Source organism: Dama dama, chromosome 22, assembly GCF_033118175.1.
Source record: "Dama dama isolate Ldn47 chromosome 22, ASM3311817v1, whole genome shotgun sequence".
NCBI classification, from domain to species: domain Eukaryota; kingdom Metazoa; phylum Chordata; class Mammalia; order Artiodactyla; family Cervidae; genus Dama; species Dama dama.
Window position 1 is genome coordinate 48,850,225 of NC_083702.1, and position 22,562 is coordinate 48,872,786.

Below are 22,562 nucleotides of genomic sequence, written 5' to 3' on the forward strand. Positions count from 1 at the left end.
GACTAATGCAACAGTTGTGGCTAGTGAAAATTTATTTTACTAAGTTTTCTTACTACTATAGCTGCTTAGTCAGAATTTAACCTAGGTACATGAAGAGCTCTAAGAAGAAAGTATATCAGGAACAATGGTAATAGTTGATCAGCAGCTCATATGTATAAAGTATATGTGAATAACGGCTTCATCACTATCTAAATCCATGTATTATAAGTAAATTGAATCTTGAGGATTTTTAAGTACCTTTAAAATAGCAAAACATTTATTTAACTGCTTTGAAAAAAAATGGTTTAAGTAAGCGAGTCTTTTGTGTTCTTTATTTTGAGCTTTCTTTTGTCTGAAATAGCATATTATTGGATCAGACTATCTTCTGAATTTAGATGCTATGCTTCCTGTCTTGTCACTTTGACAGAGAGGCAATGGTTTCTACAAAGGCCATAAAATACAGATACATGAATATATATTACTATACCTAGAGTGCTTATTATTTGATTCTGATATAGCCCATATGAAATATATTTTATGAAAACTTTCAGATTTATTTAATATGTCAGAACCATAGAGGGAGTTAACTCCTCTTTTTATTGTATTGTTTTTATTTTTACTGTTTTTGTTTAGAGGTACTGTATGCATGTATTTCAGAAATGAGCCCAAGCGTGTGTACAATAAAAAGGAGGTCTCCTTATCCCTGACCCTTACACCCCCAGTTTTTCTGAGGAGGAAGATTCTTTTGTCAGTAACTTGCTGACTCATTTACATTATTGTCTCTGGTTTTATTATTCTAGTATAGCAAATAGTGAGAACTTTTAATAGGTAAGTAATTCAACTCCTTCCCACATTGGAGATAAAACTGATTTAGACCTGATAACAGTGCCTTTAATTTAATGGGATAGTGACAGTGATTTTAGTACTGATGTCTCCTCTAGTGTACACCCTCTCTATAGCATTTATTTGTTTTATTCTGTTTATACTGAATAGATTTAGGAATGGGGCCAGAGCATTTTTAAAAGCATATATTTACACACACCTGTATCTGATAAACTTGTTTTTTCTTATGTGTTTTCTACTTAGAATTTTTCTGTTAAATTCTACTTAATGTAAGCTGACAAGATGGCTTTTTTTTAAAACTTCTTGTAGTTTTTTCATGTTCTACTGAGGGAATGATAAACTTAGCAGACATTAGCCTAGGCAAAACTTGAATGACACTATTAAGCATAGGTGTCTTACATAAATTATTATTACTATGCAGTTAAATCTTATATTGTCGACATTTGGTGCCAGACTGATAAGCTGTTAAGGCAGTGCATATTCTAGGGCCTGCAGAAACTTTTAATGAAGGGTTTAAAGTATTGGTGTAAAAAATTCTCATTAGATCCAAGAAACGAGAGACATGTGTCTAAATCTTTATAGATGGAAACATTGAAGCATAATAAAATGTTTTGTTCAAAATCACAGAATAAATCAAAGAAGAACATATAAAGCCACTAACGTTGTTCAGTCACTAAGTCATGTCCAACTGTTTGCAACCCCATGGACTGTATTAGGGTTAGGGCTAGGGTAGCACACTAGACTTGCCTGTCCTTCACTGTCTCCTGGAGTTGGCTCAAATTCATGTCCATTGAGTCAGTGGTGCTATCTAACCATCTCATCCTCTGCCACTAACATTTCACATGCCTAAATTTGTATTATGCTTTTTGCGTCATTTTGGATTCTTTGGATTCTTTATTGTTTCGTGGTACATGCTCATTTGAATAAGAGAATTCATTTGTCAGGTAGTGCTTGAGTACCTGCTGTGTGTACACGACAGTGTTCAGGGTGCTGGGGGCATGATGGTGAGCCAAAGAGAGATTTCCTGCCTTCACAGAGCTTACACTGTGCTGGGAAAGAGACCAATAATAAAGCAAATATGTGATGTCAGGTGATGGTAGAGGCTAAAATGAAATGTGGGAAAGAAAGTCCCAAGGTGAGGGGAGGATAGTTAATTTATATGGAGTCATAGAAGGCCTCACTGATGTGGTGACATTTGAGCAAGTGTATGAAGAGACTGAGCCATGCAGGTATCTGGGGTGTGATATATTGAATCTACAAAATCTTGCAAGTTGTTCATCAAAGGGTAGACTTTTTTCCCCCCACTCCCTTAAATCTGGGTTGGCCTTATATGTTGTTTTGACTAAGTGCCAAAGGAGTCCAAATCCTAGACTTCAAGCGACCTTGCAGCTTCTGCCTTTGCCCACTGGAATGCTCCTTGTACTGGGTAAGGACTGGGCTAGAATGTCAAATTGTGGGAGACCACCTGTAGAGAGGGGCTTCCCAGGTGACTCAGTAGTAAAGAATCCTCCTGCCAATGCAGGAGATGCAAGAGATGCAGGTTCAATCCCTGGGTCAGGAAGATATCCTGGAGTAGGAAATTACAACCTCCTCCAGTATTCTTGCCTTGGAAGTCCCATGGAGAGAGGAACCTAGCGGGCTACAGTTCATGGGGTTGCAAAGAGTCAGGCACGACTGAGCAACTGAGCATGCGCGCACTTATAGAGAGAATGGGCCAACCAGCAGCCAGCCCCAAGGCCTGAAATGTATGATAGAGGTCATTTAGGTCATCTGGTACCAGCCAAGCTGCCCACTGATTGCAGGCACATGAGTGAGCCCAGGTGAGACCAACAGAAGAACCATCTAGTTAACTGAGAGTCTTGGAGAATTAATCCGTTGTTTTAAGCTACTGAGTAACTGCAACACGGGGAAAGAGTGTCGCAGGCAGAGGGAGCCACAGTTACAGAGGCCCTGGTGTAGATGTGGCCCATGACTTGTTTAGGAACAGCAAGGAGGCCAGTGTGCTCTAGCCAGAGCACAGTGAGCAAAAATAAGAGATGGGGTCAGAGAGATTGCAGGAGACAGACCATAGGGTTTTACCATGTTTTATGGCTTTTACTCTGAGTGAAATGGGATGCCACGGGAGATCACTGAGTAGAGGAGTGACATGATTTCACTTACATTTTAAAAGAATCACTCTGGCTGTAGAATATAGAAATTGAATGGAAATGCTGTAAAGAGTTAAGCAGAAGGGTCAATTAGGAGGCCCAAGGCAATTATACAGAAACACGATGATGGTGACTAGGACTAGAATAGCAGTAGGGGTGTTGAGAAATGGTAGGGTTTTAAATATATTTTTAAATAGAGACTATAGAGTTTATTTATATGTGGTATTTGAGAGTCAAGGATAGCTTCTAGGTTTTTAGCCTGGGCAAGTGACCCAGTGGTTTGCCATTCAGTGAGATGAGGAAGACTCTAGGAGAAACAACTTGAGGGAAAAATTCAGTTCAGTTCGGTTCAGTTGCTCAGTTGTGTCCGACTCTGCGACATGAATCGCAGGACACCAGGCCTCCCTGTCCATCACCAACTCCCGGAGATTACTCAAACTCATGCCCATCGAGTCAGTGATGCCATCCAGCCATCTCATCCTCTGTCGTCCCCTTCTCCTCCTGCCCCCAATCCCTCCCAGCATCAGGGTCTGTTCCAACGAGTCAACTCTTCGCATCAGGCGGCCAAAGTATTGGAGTTTCAGCTTCAGCATCAGTCCTTTCAATGAACACCCAGGACTTATCACCTTCAGGATGGACTGGTTGGATCTCCTTGCAGTCCAAGGGACTCTCAAGAGTCTTCTCCAACACCACAGTTCAAAAGCATCAATTTTTCGGCGCTCAGCTTTCTTCACAGTCCAACTCTCACATCCATACATGGCCACTGGAAAAACCATAGCCTTGACTAGACGGACCTTTGTTGGCAAAGTAATGTCTCTGCTTTTTAATATGCTGTCCTGGTTGGTCATGACTTTCCTTCCAAGGAGTAAGCGTCTTTTAATTTCATGGCTGCAATCACCATCTGCAGTGATTTTGGAGCCCAAAAAAACAAAGTCTGACACTGCTTCCACTGTTCCCCATCTATTTCCCATGAAGTTATGGGACCAGATGCCATGATCTTAGTTTTCTGAATGTTGAGCTTTAAGCCAGCTTTTCCACTCTCCTCTTTCACTTTCATCAAGAGGCTTTTTAGTTCCTGTTCACTTTCTGCCATAAGGGTGGTATCATCTGCATAACTGAGCTTATTGATATTTCTCCCGGCAATCTTGATTCCAGCCTGTGCTTCTTCCAGCCCAGCGTTTCTCATGATGTACTCTATAAGTTGAATAAGCAGGGTGACAATATACAGCCTTGACGTACTCCTTTTCCTATTTGGAACCAGTCTGTTGGTCCATGTCCAGTTCTAACTGTTGCTTCCTTACCTGCATATAGGCTTCTCAAGAGGTGGGTCAGGTGGTCTGGTGTTTCCATCTCTTTCAGTGTTTTCCGCAGTTTATTGTGATCCACACAGTGAAAGGCTTTGTCATTGTCAACAAAGCAGAAATAGATGTTTTTCTGGAACTCTCTTGCTTTTCAGTGATCCATTGGATGTTGGCAATTTGATCTCTGGTTCCTCTGCCTTTTCTAAAACCAGCTTGAACATCTGGAAGTTCACAGTTCACGTATTGCTGAAGCCTGGCTTGGAGAATTTTGAGCATTACTTTACTAGCGTGTGAGATGAGTGCAATTGTGCAGTAGTTTGAGCATTCTTGGGCATTGCCTTTCTTAGGGATTGGAATGAAAGCTGATCTTTTCCAGTCCTGTGGCCACTGCTGAGTTTTCCAAATTTGCTGGCATATTGAGTACAGCACTTTGACAGCATCATCTTTTAGTATTTGGAATAGCTCAACTGGAATTCCATCACCTCCACTATCTTTGTTCATAGTGATGCTTTCTAAGGCCCACCTGACTTCACATTCCAGGATGTCTGGCTCTAGGTGAGTGATCGCACCATCGTGATTATCTGGGTCGTGAAGATCTTTTTTGTACAATTCTTCTGTGTATTCTTGCCACCTCTTTTTAATATCTTCTGCTTCTGTTAGGTCCATACCATTTCTGTCCTTTATCGCACCCATCTTTGCGTGAAATGTTCCCTTGGTGTCTCTAATTTTCTTGAAGAGATCTCTAGTCTTTCACATTCTGTTGTTTTCCTCTCTTTCTTTGCATTGATCGCTGAGGAAGGCTTTCTTATCTCTCCTTACTAGTCTTTGGAACTCTGCATTCAAATGGGAATATCTTTCCTTTTCTCCTTTGCTTTTCGCTTCTCTTCTTTTCACAGCTATTTGTAAGGCCTCCTCAGACAACCATTTTGCCTTTTTGCATTTCTTTGCCATGGGAAAAATTAGGAGTTCATTATTTTTAACATTTTAAGTTTGAGATGCCTTTTAGACATATGAATGTGTTTGTTGAGTGTCATTCAACTCCAGAGCTCAGGGGAGAAGTCTGCAGTAAATTTAGCAACCTTAAATATAAATTCTGTTTAAAACCCTGAAACTAGATTTATTTAATAAAGGAAGGGGTAATGGATGGATGGACAGAAATTTTTAGACCTTTACCTTCATTATATTTTGGTTATTTTGTGAGTTAACATTTTTTAATGTAATTATACTACTTTAAATGCTTTCTCCAAGGAAGTTTGTGATTTATAACTTCGTTTTGCTCTAAAATTTTATGTTTCTTATTTTCACAATATTACTCGTGACTGTGTAAGAACTTTATATCCATTTAATGGTTCATATTATGCCTTCTGAGTGGTTAAACAAATAATTGTGATACACAAAAACAGATAGGAATCTTTGTGCTTAAAATTGTGAAATGTATACTTATTTCACTTGAAAATATTTTAATACTACAACAGTCTTATTGTTATATTTACTGTTGAAATGCAAAGGTTAACCATGTGTTGCTTGAAATAAAACCTATGCTGGGACTTCCCTGATGATGGTCCAGTGACTAAGACGCCACACTCACAATGCAGGGGGGCTGGGTTCAATCCCTGGTAATGGAACTAGATCCCACATGCTGCATCCAAAGATCCCGCTTGCCACAACTAAGTCACAGTGCAGACAAATAAATAAATAAATATTAAAAAATAAAAAATAAAACCTGTGAAGAGTAGATAGAGACTTCCACTTCTGATTAAGATGTGCAGAGTTGCAGTAGACCATTCGCTCCTATCTTAATAATGTGGGGAAAGTAAATATGCCATAGTGTCATAGAGTTTTTGTTTGTTTGTTTTTAACCTATTAGAGAGTTGATGACACAAATAAACCTAATAAATTAAGTTCCATTAGAGGATGGGCCTTTCATGGGAAAGAAGATACACATGGCTACACCCCTGGCATCACAGCAGGAAGAGAAGGGAATTTACCATAGTTCAGAGTAAAGAGAAACTCGTTGAAATTTTACCAAAGTCTTTGTGGTGACATAGCAGATTAGAATTCCAAGAAGCCCTAGTCACAGAGCAAGTTTGTACCCACTCTCCAGTACTTTTCTTCAGTGCATTCATGGAGCACCAGTGGCAGCATGCCAAAGGCTGGGGTGAAGCAGAAGGGTTGAGAGGGATCCCTCTTAAGTGCACTAGGAATTCACCTAGTGCAAAGGAGCTGTTCTCTGAAGCTGGCGACAGGACATCAGTGTAGAAAGATGCCTCCAAAGGTGCAGAAAATTAGGGGACAGGGTTGGAAAACAAAGAGAAATCCTCAGCAAGCAAAGCTGCTGGGTAGACAGCAAAGCAAAGAGAAATGTCATATAGTTTGTAAAGCCAGTGCCCGAGCTGTAAAGCAGAGAGAGACAGCTGGAGTCTTGTTACTATTGAGATCTTAAGCTCTGTTGAAGGAGAATCTGAATCCTGCCTGCCTTCAAAATATTTGAAGCCAGTGGTGAATGAAATGTAAGTAAAGCGGCAACAAGGCCCAGACCCAGCTCAATTACAGACTCCATCAATTTGACTTCTATCAGTCAGAGCAAAGACTGTGTACTTTTCTAGAGATAAATATTGTTTATTCTGTCTCTAATCTTTTATACCATTGTCTGTCATATGATCACAAATTATGAGACACATGAAGAAGCAAGTATATATAACTTGCAGTCAAGTAAAAGGAAACAGAAACAGTCCCACAGTTCATGCGGATCTTGGGATTAGGATAAAAAAGGACTTTACAATTGTTATTCTACAGATAGTGGAGGTCTGACAAAGGTCTGTATAGTCAAAGCTATGGTTTTTCCAGTAGTCATGTACAGGTGTGAGAGTTGGACCATAAAGAAGGCTGAGCCCCGAAGAATTAATGCTTTTGAACTGTGGTGTTGGAGAAGATGCTTCAGAGTCCCTTGGACTGCAAGGAGATCAAACCAGTCAATCCTAAAGGAAATCAACTCTGAATATTCATTAGAAGGACTGATGCTGAAGTTCCAATGCTTTGGCCACCTGATATGAAGAACTGACTCATTAGAAAAGACCCTGGTACTAAGAAAGAGTGAAGGCAGGAGGAGAAGGGGATGATAGAGGATGAGCTGCTTGGATCACTGACTCAATGGACATGAGTTTGAGCAAACTCCAGGACATGGTGAAGGACAGGGAAACTTGGCATGCTGTAGTTCATGGGTCGCAAAGAACTGGACATGTCTGAGCTACTGAACAACAACAAGGATAGTAGAGAATCTAGTCAAGAGGTGGAAAACGATGTGAAGAGATGGTAATTTAATACAGAAATGGAAAATATTAAAAAGGACCAAATAAAATCTTAGAACTGAAACATACTATCAAAATGAAGAATTCATTAATTGGATTCATTAATTGGATATCTGGATTGAACAGAGCAGGAAAAAAGATCAGTAAACTTGAAGACAGTCTGTATCCCAGTTGAAGCACAAAGAGAAGGAAAATTTTTTTAAAAGGGGAGTAGGGTATTTGAGATCTCTGGAACAATAGAAAATGGCCTAAGATATCTGTACTTATAGACCTAAAGAAAAGAGGGAAAGAGAGATTGGGACAGAAAAAAAATATTTGAAGAGATAATTGAGTTTCCAAAATTGATGGAAGGTATCAACCTTCAGTGCCAAGAAGCTCAGCAGACCCCAAACAACATAAATATAAAGGAAATCACATCTTGTCACATCATAATCAATTAACTGAAAACCAAAGATGGAAAATTTTATAAACAGCTAGAGGATAAAAGATATATTCAGGGAACCATGATAATAGTGTTCAGTATTTTCTTACAGAATGGAGTGGCAGCTTTAAAAAACTAGAAATAGCCCTGTTTACTTAGCAAAAACATTCATTTTTTTTAAAAAGAGAAGGCACAATGAAGGCATTTTTAGGCACAAAAAAGCAGAAATAATTTTTCCCATCATATCTATACTATAAAAAATACTAATATTAAAGGAAATTCTGCTAGGCAAAAGAAAATAATTCTAGGCTAAAGACAGGATCTGCAGGAAAGAAGAAAGAGCACTAAATACATGGGTAAATATAAAACACCTCTTCTTTCATTATTTTTAGTCATGTACATTCATATGTCTTATTTTTGGAAGACCATTGACAGATTAAAACCAACTAATATTGATAAATTGTAGGGAATAATACCAGTATCTTGGGACTTGACACACATATGAAATAAAATTTATTGCAGGATCACATAAGGTAGGAAAAAGATAAATGAAAGTATATGTAAATTCTTAATAGCATTCAATTGTAATATATTATTTGAAGGTAGACTAAAATAACAGTATACAAAGTTCTATTTCTAAAAAGTTAATAGAGGAATATTAAATGGAATTCTAAAAATATCTCTCATTCAAATAAAGGTAGCTAGGGGGCACAGAGGGCTTTCCAGGTAGTGCTAGTGGTAAAGAATCTGCCTGCCAATGCAGGAGACTCAGGAGACAAGGGTTCGGTCCCTAGGTTTGGAAAATCCTCTTGAGTAGGAAATGGTATGCCAATCCAGTATTCTTGCTGCAAAACCCCATGGACAGAGGAACCTGGAGGACTATAATCCATGGGGCTACAGAATCTGACATGACTGGGCGACCGAGCACAAGGGAGCACAGGGGAGTAAATGAAAAGATGGACAAAAGGACAGCTTACCAACATGGTAAAATTAAGCACAGCTGTATCAGTAATTATATTAAATGTAAGTAGTCTATATTAAACTCTTCATTTAAAGAGTTTATCAGAGACTTCCCTGGTGGTCTTAGCCCCTTGGCAGGCTTCTTCTCTATAGGGATGGTTGTACCTGAGGCAGCACACCTCGTTCATAATGAGGTGTGAATCTCAACCAGGGAAGAAAGAAAACTTTCTTAATTCATTGCTTAATTATTTTCCCTTCATTTAGAGGTGGTAGCTGCTTAGAACAGTACTATCCAACAGACATGTGTAATTTAAAATTTTCTAACATCTATATTTTAAAAAGAAGAAAAACATGAAGTTAATTAAGATATATTTTATTTAACATAATATATCTAAAATACTATCTTTTCAATATAAAATCAATATAAAACAACTATACTGTTTTAACCTTTTTTATATCAATATGAAGTCTTTGAAATCCAGAGTATATTTTATCCTTATAGGATGTCTCTATTCCAACTAGCCACATTTCAAATGCTCAGAAGCTGCTTCTGTGGCTAGTGGTTATCTACTGTATTGGACAGTATAGCCTTAACTCCTCTTCTACTCCTTACCATTGTTGACCACCTTTTACTTGCTGACAGTTCTTTCAGGTTAAATTTTCCCTGTTCAAATTACTAATGTGGTTTCTGTCACCTGATTGAACTCTGAGTCAGAGTTCAGTTTTCTTTTGAAAAGATTAACAAAATTGATAAACTGTTATCAATACTGATCAGGGCCCAAGAGGAGAAAACACAGATTACCTTTAGATTGTCTCTAAACTTTAAAAACAGAAAGGATATTATAAATGTCATAATGTCAATATAAACTAAAGAACATAGTGTCAATATGAACAAAAGAACTAAAGAGCCTCTTGATGAAAGTGAAAGAGGAGAGAGAAAAAGTTGGCTTCAAACTCAGCATTCAGAAAACTAAGATCATGGCATCCAGTCCCATCACTTCATGGCAAATAGATGGGGAAACAAAGAAAACTGTGACAGACTTTGTTTTTTTGGACTCCAAAATCACTGCAGGTGGTGACTGTAGCCATGAAATTAAAAGACGCTTGCTCCTTGAAAGAAAAGCTATGACCAACCTAGACAGCATATTAAAAAGCAGACACATTACTATGCCAACAAAGGTCAGTCTAGTTGAAGCTATGGACATGAGTTTGAGTAATCTCCGGGAGTTGGTGATGGACAGGGAAGCCTGGCATGCTGCAGTCCATGGGGTCGCAAAGAGTCAGACAGGACTGAGCGACTGAAGTGAACTGAATGTCAATATATTATACAACTAAGATGAAATGAAAAATACTCTTGAAAAGTGCAACTTCTTAAAATTTCAGAAGAAAAAAAAGAAAAATTGAATAGCCCTCTCTTTACAAAACTGAATTTATAATCAAAAACCTTCCAATAAGTAAAACTCCGGGTCCCAAATGGCTTTACTTATTAATTCTATCATATATTTAAGAAAGAAATAATACCAGTCTTATAACACTCTTCCAGGAAACAGGATAATATTGGGAACACTGAACTTGTTTATGAGGGCAGCATAACTCTGATACCAAAATCTGATGAAGAACTTTCAAGAAAGAAAAAAAGTATAGCCGGGTGTCCCCCATAAACACAAACTCAGATATCCTTAATATATTAACAAAGAGAATTTAACAGTATTTTAAAATAATACTGCATCATGGCGAAGGCACTGGCACCCCACTCCACTACTCTTGCCTGGAAAATCCCATGGACGGAGGAGCCTGGTAGGCTGCAGTCCATGGGGTTGCAAAGAGTCGGACACGACTGAGCAACTTCACTTTCACTTTTCACTTTTCATGCATTGGAGAAGGAAATGGCAACCCACTCCAGTGTTCTTGCCTGGAGAATCCCAGGGACAGGGGAGCCAGGTGGGCTGCCGTCTATGGGGTCGCACAGAGTCAGACACTCTGAAGCAACTTAGCAGCCGCAGCATGATCAATGGAGTTTATTTCCGGAATACAAATTTGGTTCAATGTTATAAAATAATAAATTAATATACCCTATTAGTAAAGGAAAAGGTATTATTATTTTAGTGATAAAAGCATTTGACAGTAGTCAACACCCATTTGTAATTTTTTAGAAACCTTTATGCAAACTAGCAATAGAAAATTGCTGAATATCAACTTGGTAAAGGCTATCCACAGAAACATAGCTAACGGCATACTTAGTGGTGAAACACGCTTTACACCTGAGATAGAGAACAAAGCGGGAATATTCACTTTTCACCACTTTACTGAAAGTCTAGCTAGTGTAATTAAGAGTAGATAACTAACTTACTAGCTTAGCCTCACCCCCATGTTATCTATCATAACATCCTTTTTTTCCTAATAGTATATATATTTAATTATTTATTTCCCTCTGTGTTGCCAATCTTCAGTAAGTGCTAGGATGGAGGGACCTACAATAGGAGCTAAGAATTTTAATAAATACTTGGAATATGAATGAATACATTTAATATTTGGGGGACCTTCTCTTCCCTAGCTTTTCATTTTTCTTGTGGAGAGATGTCCACTAATTTATCCCCAGGGAAGAAGTGAATGATCTCACTGGTGAGTTTAATAGAAGGAATTAGGTGAGTATTGGTCAGATCATACCTTTTCACCTCTTCAGCTGCAGAGAGTACATGTCCTATTCCTTTCTTCCATGTGATAAATTTTATAGGGGCAGCCCACACTAAAAGGAACGTGCTGTTTAGCCTTGGGTAGCTAAATCTGTTTCATTCAGTGGTGAAAAATCTGTAAGCTTACCGGTACTTAAACCTAATATATTTCTTCCAGTTCAGCTTTACTAGTAATGTGGTGTGTATACATATATATATGATTTACAGTGTTGTATTAATTTTTGCTATACCATAAAATGATTCAGTTATATACATTCTTCTTTATATATTCTTTTCCATTATGGTTTATCATAGAATACTGAATATAGTTCTCTGTGCTATACAGTAGGACCTGGTTGTTCATCCATTCTGATATAATAGCTGACATATGCTGACCTCAGTCTCCCACTCCATCCTTCCCTTAACCTCGTCCCCCTTGGCAGCCACAAGTATGTTCTCTGTGCTCATGAGTATGTTTATGTTTTGTAGATAGATTCATTTTATCATATTTTAGATTCCACACATAAGTGATATGTATGGTATTTGTCTTTCTCTTTTTGACTTGCTTCACTTAGTATGATAATCTCTAGTTGTATCCATATTGGGGCGAATGGCATTATTTTGTTGTTTTTATGACTGAGGAGTATTCCATTGTATATATGTACCACATCTTCTTCATCCATCCATTTATCAATGGGCGATTAGGTTGTTTCTGTGTGTTGGCTATTCTGAATAGTGCTGCTGTGAACATGGAGTTGGGTCTGTCTTTTTCATTAGAGTTTTGTCTGGATATATGCTCAGGAGAGGCATCACTGGATCATACAGTAATTCTATTTTCAGTTTCCTGAGGAACTTCCATACTGTTTTCCATAGTGGCTATCCCAAATTACATTCCCACCAACAGTGTAGGAGGGTTCCCTTTTCTCCATATTCTCTCCAGTTCAGTTCAGTTCAGTTGCTCAGTCATGTCCGACTCTTTGCGACCCCATGGACTGCAGCGCGCCAGGCTTCCCTGTCCTTCACCAACTCCCGGAGCTTACTCAAACTCATGTCCATCAGTCGGTGATGCCATTCAACCATCTCATCCTCTGTTGTCCCCTTCTCCTCCCGCCTTCAGTTTTTCTCAGCATTAGCGTCTTTTCCAGTGAGTCAGTTCTTCCCATCAGGTGGCCAAAGTATTGGAGTTTCAGCTTCAGCATCAGTCCTTCCAATGAATATTCAGAACTGATTTCCTTCAGGATGGATTGGTTGGATCTCCTTGCTGTCCAAGGGACTCTCAAGAGTCTTCTCCATCATCATAGTTCAAGAGCATCAATTCTTCAGCGCTCAGCTTTCTTTACAGTACAACTCTCACATCCATACATGACTACTGGAAAAACCATATCCTTTCCAGTATTTATTTGTAGACATTTTAATGAAGGCCATTTTAACCAGCAAAATCAGTGTGAGGTGGTACCTCATTGTAGTTTAGATTTAGATTTGTATTTCTCTAATAACAATGTTGAGCATGTTTTCATGTACCTATTGGCCATTTGTATTACTTGTTTGGAGAAATGTCTGTTTAGGTCTTCAGCCAATTTTTTAATTGTGTTGTTTGTTTTTTCTTATATCGAGTCATATGAACTGTTTGTATATTTTGGAAATTAGGCCCTTGTCGATTGTATCATTTGCAAAATTTTCTCCCGCTCTGTAGGCTGTCTTCATTTTGTTTATGGTTTCCTTTGCTGTGCAAAAGATTGTAAGTTTGATTAGGTCCCATTGGTTTCCTTTTGTTTTTCTTTCAATTGCCTGGGAAGACTGGGTGGGTTATATTCTTACGTTTAGTTTTCTGACTTATATTTCCCTTCCTCTTCAAAAAGGGAAAAGGGGAGGGACTGTTACTGACTTATTTCAAGCTCCAACATTTACTAACCAAAAACTAAAAAATTATTTGTCAAAAAAAATCATAGAATTACAGACTATTTAGGAAGTGACATATGTGACAAAGTTTGTCATTAAAAATGAGTGTACAAATCCATAAGAGAATTAATTGCAATAGAAACCTAAGCAAACATAAGCTGCAATTCATAAAGAAAAAAGTACACAAATGGCTAGTAATAACAGTAATAACAGCTGTCATTCATTGAGGACTTAACTATGTACTCAACAATTTACATTGTTGTTGTTCAGTTGCTAAGTCGTGTCCAACTCTATGACCCAGTGAACTGCAGCACGCCAGCCTTCCCTGTCTTTCACTTACCTCCCAGAGCTTGCTCAAACTCATGTCCACTGAGTTGGTGGTGCCATCCAACCGTCTCATCCTTTGGTGCCCTCTTCTCCTGCCCTCGGTCTTTCCCAGCATCACCATCTTTTCTCTTCCAAATAATTTACATACATTGTCTCATTTAATCTTTTCTCAATTTAATCTTTTCACAACAACAAAAAAAATTTTTTTCATTTTACTCTAATAAACACATAATGTTTGTTATATACTAGGTACTCTCTAAGCACTCTACTTACATGCTACCCATCTTAAGATAAGGAAACAGGCATGGAAGGTTTAGAAATTTGCATGGATAGTTGAACCAGTCTTTGAACTTGAGAAGTTTGACTTTAGATCCTTTGTTTTTTAACTACTACTCTATACCGCCTCTCACTATAAAACAAAGAAATATAATGCTTTCTTTCCTATTCTCATTTTAATTTCATTTTTAAATTTCAAAAACAGTACATGATTGTACTTAACAAATATGAACAATACAACATGGTGTAAAATAATTATTTATATTCCTAAATTCTACTCTGCAAAGATAACAGCTATTGACAACTTTGTATGCATTCTCCAAGACTTTCAAGAAATGAAAAAAATTTTAATGAGATATTATTTTCCTGTGTATGCTGTGTGTATATATTAGTGGTTTTTAAAATACTGATGTACTACTACTGAGAGTGTAAATTGGTGCAGGATATCTGGTGGAAAATTTGCCAACATCTGTCAAAATTTTAAATGTAATTTATTGTATCCATTAATTGTGTTTCAAAAAATTATTTCTAGAAAAAATGAGACAAATGTCCCAAAATGTTTAAGATTTATGTATAAAGGTATATACTGGAAGGTTTATAATAGCCATTTAAAAAAAAAAACTCACTATTGGAAATAGCCCTTGTCTAATCTGTACAGGTTTGGAGAAGTACAACTTGTTAACTATATAATCAGTTAAATAATGGTAGAATGACAGGTGAATTTTTTTTTATTTGTAAGGTATATCGGAGTAGATTTTAGAATTAAAAAAACAATAAAACTTTACTACCCCCCTGGGAAGTCACTTAATTCCATTAAGTCACAGTCTCTTCACTGAAAGTGATTGTAAGAAGGTTTACAGTTACTAATACAGCACCTGGCACTCAGTATCTGCTCTTGTTATAACTGTGTTTGTATTTTCCATAGTTAACACTTCTTGATAATCAGAAGTAAAACATTGTAAAACAATACCTCAGCAGAGCAGCTTGTGCCACATTAACTGTCAAAGGTTTATATTAATAGTAGTTAGGACATGGAAGCAACCTAAATGTCCATCAATAGATAAGTGGATAAAGAAAATGTGGTACATATATACAGTGGACTATTGCTTAGCCATAGAAAGGAACAAAATTGGGTCATATGTGGTGATGGGGATGAACATAGAATGTCATGGAGTGAAGTTAAGTCAGAAAGAATAAACCAAATATCGTATATTAATCCATATAAGTGGAATCTAGAAAAATGTTACTGATGAACCTATTCGCAGGGCAGGAACAGAGATACAGACATGGAGAATGGACTTACAGACACAAGGTGGGGAGGAGAGAGTGGAATGAATTGTGAGAGCAGCTTCGACATGTATACACTGCCATGTGTAAAGCAAGTAGCTAATGGGAAGCTGCCGCATACAGGCAGGTCAGCTTAGTCCTCTGTGATGACCTGGACTGGGAGGAAAAGGGAGTGGGTGGAACGGAGACACAAGAAGGAGGGAGTATAGCTGATGCATGTGGTTGTACCACAGAAAATAACACAACACTGGAAAGCAGTTATACTCCAATTTAAAAAAAAAAAGAACCAAGTCTTAGAATCAGTAGACATAAATTCAGGTATTATGGCTGTCTCTGAACTTGAACAAATTCTTGAATTTTCAACATAATCTTATCTGCAAAATGGAGTTAGCAACCAAAATGCCAAACTCTGAGGATTATTTTGAGTAACAAATGAGATAATGTAAGTGTAAATTATTTGAACAAGTAAAGTGCTATACAAACACATTTAATGTAGGAAACTTAGGTTAAGCATGTTGCTAGTTTGTATAATGCCTAGCATAATGCGTGAAATTTAGTGAGTACGCATTTCTGATTTACATAATTTTGAATTTATAAATTGTGCATTTTCTTTCTGTATATTCAAAGTAGTATAATCATTTGATATGTAGAGTTGGAGCTTTTCATTTTTTTCCAGCCTGTGTTGTTATAGTAGAAAAAATAATCATTAAAATTTATGTATGTTTTTGCTCCTTTCTCTTACTTTAGGAATGGAACATTACTAAACTTTCAATTGAATATGATTCTGAGCCCTTTGGAAAGGAACGAGATGCAGCTATTAAGAAACTGGCTACTGAAGCTGGAGTAGAAGTAATTGTACGAATATCACACACATTATATGATCTAGACAAGTAAGATTTTTTAATACACATAACATAGTATTTGTCATTTTAACCATTTTGAAGTGTACATTTAAGTGGTATTAAGTACAAAGACAATGTACTGTGGGACTTAAGTTCAAAAGTGAAAATAAAAACATGCATAATAGAATTGTGGAGAATTAAATTAATTCAAACTTGTAGCATTTTATTTAACTTCTGTAATTTTTGTTTACCCGAAGACAGACGCCAAAATTACAGACATAAGTGCATAAGATAAAAATACTCAGAATTTCAGTTCCAAAACTATTAAAAGAATCACAAAATTATCTTTGACTGTTCTAGCTCCGCCTACTAACTTGCCATTCTGGGCTCTCAGCAGTATTAATTTTATAGTTTATATGATACATAGTCATCAAGTGCCTTGGTATATTTTACATGCTTGTCATAAATTATTTTATGTGTGTATATCTAGTCTGTTTGAATTTTGAGTTCATATGCAAATTGTATGTAATATTAGGTAGTCCTCTGAACAATAGTATGATTTCTTATTTCTCAAAGCATACTTCATGAAATATCAGTCTTTTATGATGCTTTGTCCAACAGAGATTCTGTGGTCTAAGTTAAATTTAGGAAGTTTTATTAATACGTGCTATAAGATTTGAGGATTCATAAGATTTGTTAACATTAACCTTTGGCATACTGTCATCCTTACAAGTGCTGAAATCTCATAATTTATGTACCTTTTATTTTACTTTTTTTTAGTTATTTTCACATTTTATCAAAATAATAAAGCTGATTCTGTAACATGACAAGCTATTTTATTCCACTTTTCCAGTTGTACAAAAAATTGTGGTTTGATTGAGGCAAGAGTCTTACTTCCTATTAAGCCAGAAGTCATATATCCTTTGATAATAAACTTGCCTGCTCGTTTACCATATTTCTTAACCTTAGAGAGCTGATAGCAAGGAGGCAAAACAAAATAAGGGCAGTTGCTTAAAGTGGGAAGCTCAGTGTTATGTATAAAATTGGATTGTTTGTTAGACTGAATGTAAATATTTACTATATAAATCTATCATATAAAAATGTAGCATATAGAAAATATCTTTTCTAAGATTTTTATTTTGCTTCTGTTATATAATGTCCTCAGTAGTAAGTATCATTGTAGATCATTATAGTGGACAGATTTCATTATGATTCTAGGTATAAACTCAAAGAATTACATCAAAGCAAAATTTCTAAAAGCAGAGCATAGTTTTTATGGTGGTTACTTTCCATACATATAATTGATTCACCATTATATGTGGTATAGAGAAAACTTTATTCTATTTGGATTAAGAAAATCTCGATTTGCTATTTATTAGTTATGTGATCTTGACTAGTTTATTAAATTCTCTTGAGGCTTCAGTTTCTGATCCATAAAATGATAAAGTGTAATTTTACCAATAATTTTTTATGAAGCCTAAATGCTAGTATGCAAATAGCTATAGTTAAAAAGAATAATTGGTTATTCCCAAATTGTATCTAATTTGGCAATAAATGCCATTGGCAAGGCTCTTTGTTTCTAGTATTACTTAATTGAGAAATTAGTGATCAGAATTAAATATAAAATATATATGTAAGAAATATATATACATAAGATACATACGCTAACATTTAACAAAAACATGCACAATAGAAAATACCAAGTAATTATCACTATAGTAATATAGGATCCTAATTAATAAAACTTGCTAATTACTCCTTGATATAATATTGGCCTGGTTTAGTTTTTATTGATGATTACAAGTTTCTTTGAGCTGTGTTGCAAAATATTTTTACATTTCCATATATATTATTTTTTTGTTTTTGCCTTTAGGCTTATTACCCACTTGTTTTTTCCACTCATGTATGCTTAATTTTCTTTGTCACAAAAGTTTTGATATTTGCATGCTGTATATTTTCAACATCTAATAGATGTCTATAAAATGAAGAGAATGATTTTTAGATTTGTTAATTGTTTTAACAAGTTTCTTGGTCCTATAAGAAGCTAACATTCTCCTTGAAGTCTTATGTGCAGATGGCTATCATGAAAAAGAATAATGGGTTACTCCCAAATTGTATCTAATTCAGATTACCATTGGCAAGGCTCTTTCCTTTTAGTATTACTTAATTGAGAAATTATTGATCAGAATTAAATATAAAAGATATATGTAAGATACATATGTTGACATTTAACAAAAACATACACAATAGAAAATAGAAGTGATTTTTCATTTTTGTTTTCATTTTTACTATCTTCATTTAATTTTCTGATTTTAAGACTTTTCAAAGTTTATCAAATTATATTGTCCTTTTTAAAGTACTAACAGCATTTTACTAACTTTTGTAATAGGATCATAGAACTAAATGGTGGTCAACCACCTCTTACCTATAAAAGATTCCAGACTCTCATCAGCAAAATGGAACCACTAGAAATACCAGTAGAGACAATTACTTCAGAAGTGATAGAAAAGTGCACAACTCCTCTGTCTGATGACCATGATGAGAAATACGGAGTCCCGTCACTGGAAGAACTAGGTAGGTGTAAGCAATAATACATGTGGAGCTTAAGAGTTAATAAACCATTAAGAAAAATCCCACTTCTAATTTGATATGTATTTTGCACTAAAAGGAAAAGAAAGGAGGAAAAAGAAAGCTTAAATTAAAAAGTGATGAATCTGTGTATTATTTATGTATGCTATTAATTCATGGTCTATCTGTTATCACCTTAAGATATATGTCTTAAAGGATAGAGACCATGTTATATATCATTTATCTGTGAGGACCTATCCAGAGCCGTCATTTCATTTTTATGCTGTCACATCTTTTTCCATTTCCTTTTTTTTTTTTAGGTTTTGATACAGATGGCTTACCCTCTGCAGTGTGGCCAGGTGGAGAAACTGAAGCACTTACACGTTTGGAAAGGCATTTGGAAAGAAAAGTATGATAATACAGATAATGTTTATATTGTCAAACTGTCATTTTAAAAATAATTTCACTCTTTTTTAAAAACAAAAAAATAGGCTGTTGAAAAAGAAGGATTAAGAGAAATAATTAAAATAATTAAAATAGCACAGATGTAATTGAAGATGAGCAACTGTCTTCATTTAAATACCTTTCTCCCTCCTCTTCTGATTATTTCTTCTTTAGCTACTATCAGTACTACCCCTCTATGCTTTCTGTGTAAGCTGGTATCTGATGACTTTAAAGCTAGGATAGAGTTCTTCTGTTTCACATTTATCTCAGTGTCAGAAAGACAGGTTGAAGGTGCTCTCAACCTTGTGTTAGGAATTTGCCACATGAGGATGACTAAAACAAAAGAATGCTCACTTTTATCTTGTTTTTTATTAAAACTTGTCATTTGTGGCTGAAAAAATGAGATTTTATTCCCCAAGGATTATGTAACGTTCTTGAAAAGCTCAATTTCAAACAGTCTTTTAAAATGGAAAAGGCAGTCAACATAATTTTCTCTGTGTTTTTTTTCAGGCTTGGGTGGCAAACTTTGAAAGACCTCGAATGAATGCAAATTCCCTGCTCGCTAGCCCTACTGGACTCAGTCCTTATCTCCGATTTGGTTGTTTGTCATGTCGACTCTTTTATTTCAAACTGACAGATCTCTACAAAAAGGTATTATCTAGAACTGGAGCTTATTTTTAAAAAATACTTTTAAAAAATTGCTGATAATACTTCTTTGCTTTTTAATCTTAGGTGAAGAAGAACAGTTCTCCTCCCCTTTCCCTTTATGGGCAACTATTATGGCGTGAATTTTTCTATACAGCAGCAACAAATAATCCACGCTTTGACAAAATGGAAGGAAACCCCATTTGTGTTCAGATTCCATGGGATAAGAATCCTGAGGCTTTAGCAAAATGGGCAGAAGGACGGACGGGCTTTCCATGGATTGATGCCATCATGACGCAGCTTCGTCAGGAGGGTTGGATTCATCATTTAGCCAGACATGCAGTTGCTTGTTTCCTGACACGAGGTGACCTGTGGATTAGTTGGGAAGAAGGAATGAAGGTAAGTGTTCTTCCAACTAATGTAGCATGGCTTTATTTTGAAGAACTCTATACCTTTTTCTATACCTTTTATATATATATATATGTATATAAAACAGTTCCTAAAAGTTATATAGGTTCGTTTATAGTCTTGTTTCTTTTTTTCAATAGAAAAGCGTTTAATTCTTAACTATAGAGGCAACTTTTGGGCATAATCAGACTGCATTAACCTGAAGTCAGTTAACCTGAAGTCATTTCAGTGGCTAAATCAGCCTACCCATCAAGGGAACTCTAAAATTTAATACTCTGGACTTAGTGGATTGATGTATATTTATAGGTGATCATTTCCGTCACATAAAGGATTCACCAAAGAGTCTTAGAAATAGCAATCTTTGTATTATAAATTTTAAAATATAAATCATTTTGCCTCACTTCAACACCATAGCTTTTTAGTCTTATTATGTAATATGATGCATACTACATTCTGTGATATCATCTTATGGGTATATATAAGAGGACTTAAATATGTTTTACCTTCCTATCTATATCATAAATTTCCCCTTTCCAAAGACCATTTCTGATCCTATTTTTTTTACATCTCTATTTCCTAGCACCAAGTCATACATGAGATAGATGCATAGCACACACTTAATGAATTTATAAAAATAATTTAATTCTGTTTCCCTTTTGGATCAAGGAATCCCAAATTTAGATTCCATAATTCTAATTAAATCTTAAAAGTCATCTGTATTTGATTGTTCCATTTATGTAGACCAATGTACCAAGCTTCCAAGTTTTTTTTGGTGGTATATTTGGTAGTATTTTTGCTTTCTTGAAAGTGTTTACAATTTTTTTTCCTTTTTTAAAAAAAATCTTCCCATATCCTAACTTACCCTTTTAAATCAATGACTTGAATAATTTTTACCCTCCCCTTTTTCCAATAACACTGCCAAACTTACAAGGGCAAATTCTATTGAGAAATCTGTATAGTACTAATATATTTCTTTCCCTGAAATAACTCATTATAGGATAGAACATAGATAAGGAAACTAACTTTGGAATGTTTAATTTTATAGTTCAGTGCTAGATTTTCTTTACCTTGACTTTTGATCTACAGAGACCTGGAAAATGCTTGCTTTGAGAAATATGTGTGTGCAAACTAATTGATTACTGTTACTTCTGAAGGTATTTGAAGAATTACTGCTTGATGCAGATTGGAGCATAAATGCTGGAAGTTGGATGTGGCTGTCTTGTAGTTCCTTTTTCCAACAGTTTTTTCACTGCTATTGCCCTGTTGGTTTTGGTAGGAGAACAGATCCCAATGGAGACTATATCAGGTAAATCAAGGATGATTATTATTCAGTTTGGAATAGCTAATCCAGGAAGAGCTTGTCATACTTAAACAACGCTTAAGGTTGTTTGGGCAGCAGAGATGAGGAAAAGGGTAACAAATCATTCAAATGGTATTGATTTGATTTGGGTCATTCATAGCTAATAAATAATGTGTTATAATTTGCTTACAGTTCATTTTATTAATAATTTTTCTTCCTTTTTCTAAAAGGCGTTATTTGCCTGTTCTAAGAGGCTTCCCTGCAAAATATATCTATGATCCCTGGAATGCACCTGAAGGTATTCAAAAGGTAGCCAAATGTTTGATAGGAGTTAATTATCCTAAACCAATGGTGAACCATGCTGAGGCAAGCCGTTTGAATATTGAGAGGATGAAACAGATCTATCAGCAGCTTTCACGATACAGAGGACTCGGTATGTCAGGAAATGCCTTTGATTGTTTCTAAGGCAGCTGTTTATGTTCCCATCCTTGAATTTCATCTTGATCATAACTTAATAGGAAATTTTTTCCCTTTAGGTCTTCTTGCTTCAGTGCCATCTAATCCTAATGGGAATGGAGGCCTCATGGGGTATTCTCCTGGAGAAAATATCCCAGGTTGTAGCAGCAATGCAAGTAAGTAAAAAGGAAATTTCTGTACTTAGTAACATAGAGAGATTAATAATAAAATATATTGTTTATTGTACCTCACTATAATATGTTTTTAAAATTCTATCTAAAATTTGTGTAATAGGTTCCTTGTATATATGCATACATGTACACACATACACACTCCCTTACTCCATTAGTGACATTTTAGAGATGGAAATGGCAACGCACTCAGTATTATTGCCTTGAAAATCGTATGGACAGAGGAGCCTAGGGGGCTACAGTCCATGGGGTTGCAAAAGGGTCAGACGTGACTTAGCGACTGAAAAA

The 22,562-nt window shown here is 36.0% G+C and overlaps 1 protein-coding gene across 3 annotated transcripts in view; it reads left to right on the forward strand.

Annotated features, from left to right (window-relative positions):
- The window catches only part of CRY1 (cryptochrome circadian regulator 1), an 87,320-nt gene that overhangs the window by 58,522 nt on the left and 6,236 nt on the right, over nucleotides 1-22,562 (forward strand). For all 3 annotated transcript variants that reach the window (XM_061125438.1, XM_061125437.1, XM_061125436.1), the window contains exons 3-10: nucleotides 16,168-16,310; nucleotides 18,652-18,836; nucleotides 19,151-19,239; nucleotides 19,785-19,925; nucleotides 20,007-20,318; nucleotides 21,482-21,633; nucleotides 21,858-22,060; nucleotides 22,164-22,259. In XM_061125438.1, the coding sequence (XP_060981421.1) occupies nucleotides 16,168-16,310; nucleotides 18,652-18,836; nucleotides 19,151-19,239; nucleotides 19,785-19,925; nucleotides 20,007-20,318; nucleotides 21,482-21,633; nucleotides 21,858-22,060; nucleotides 22,164-22,259 (1,321 nt within the window). The remainder of the gene's footprint in view (nucleotides 1-16,167; nucleotides 16,311-18,651; nucleotides 18,837-19,150; nucleotides 19,240-19,784; nucleotides 19,926-20,006; nucleotides 20,319-21,481; nucleotides 21,634-21,857; nucleotides 22,061-22,163; nucleotides 22,260-22,562) is intronic.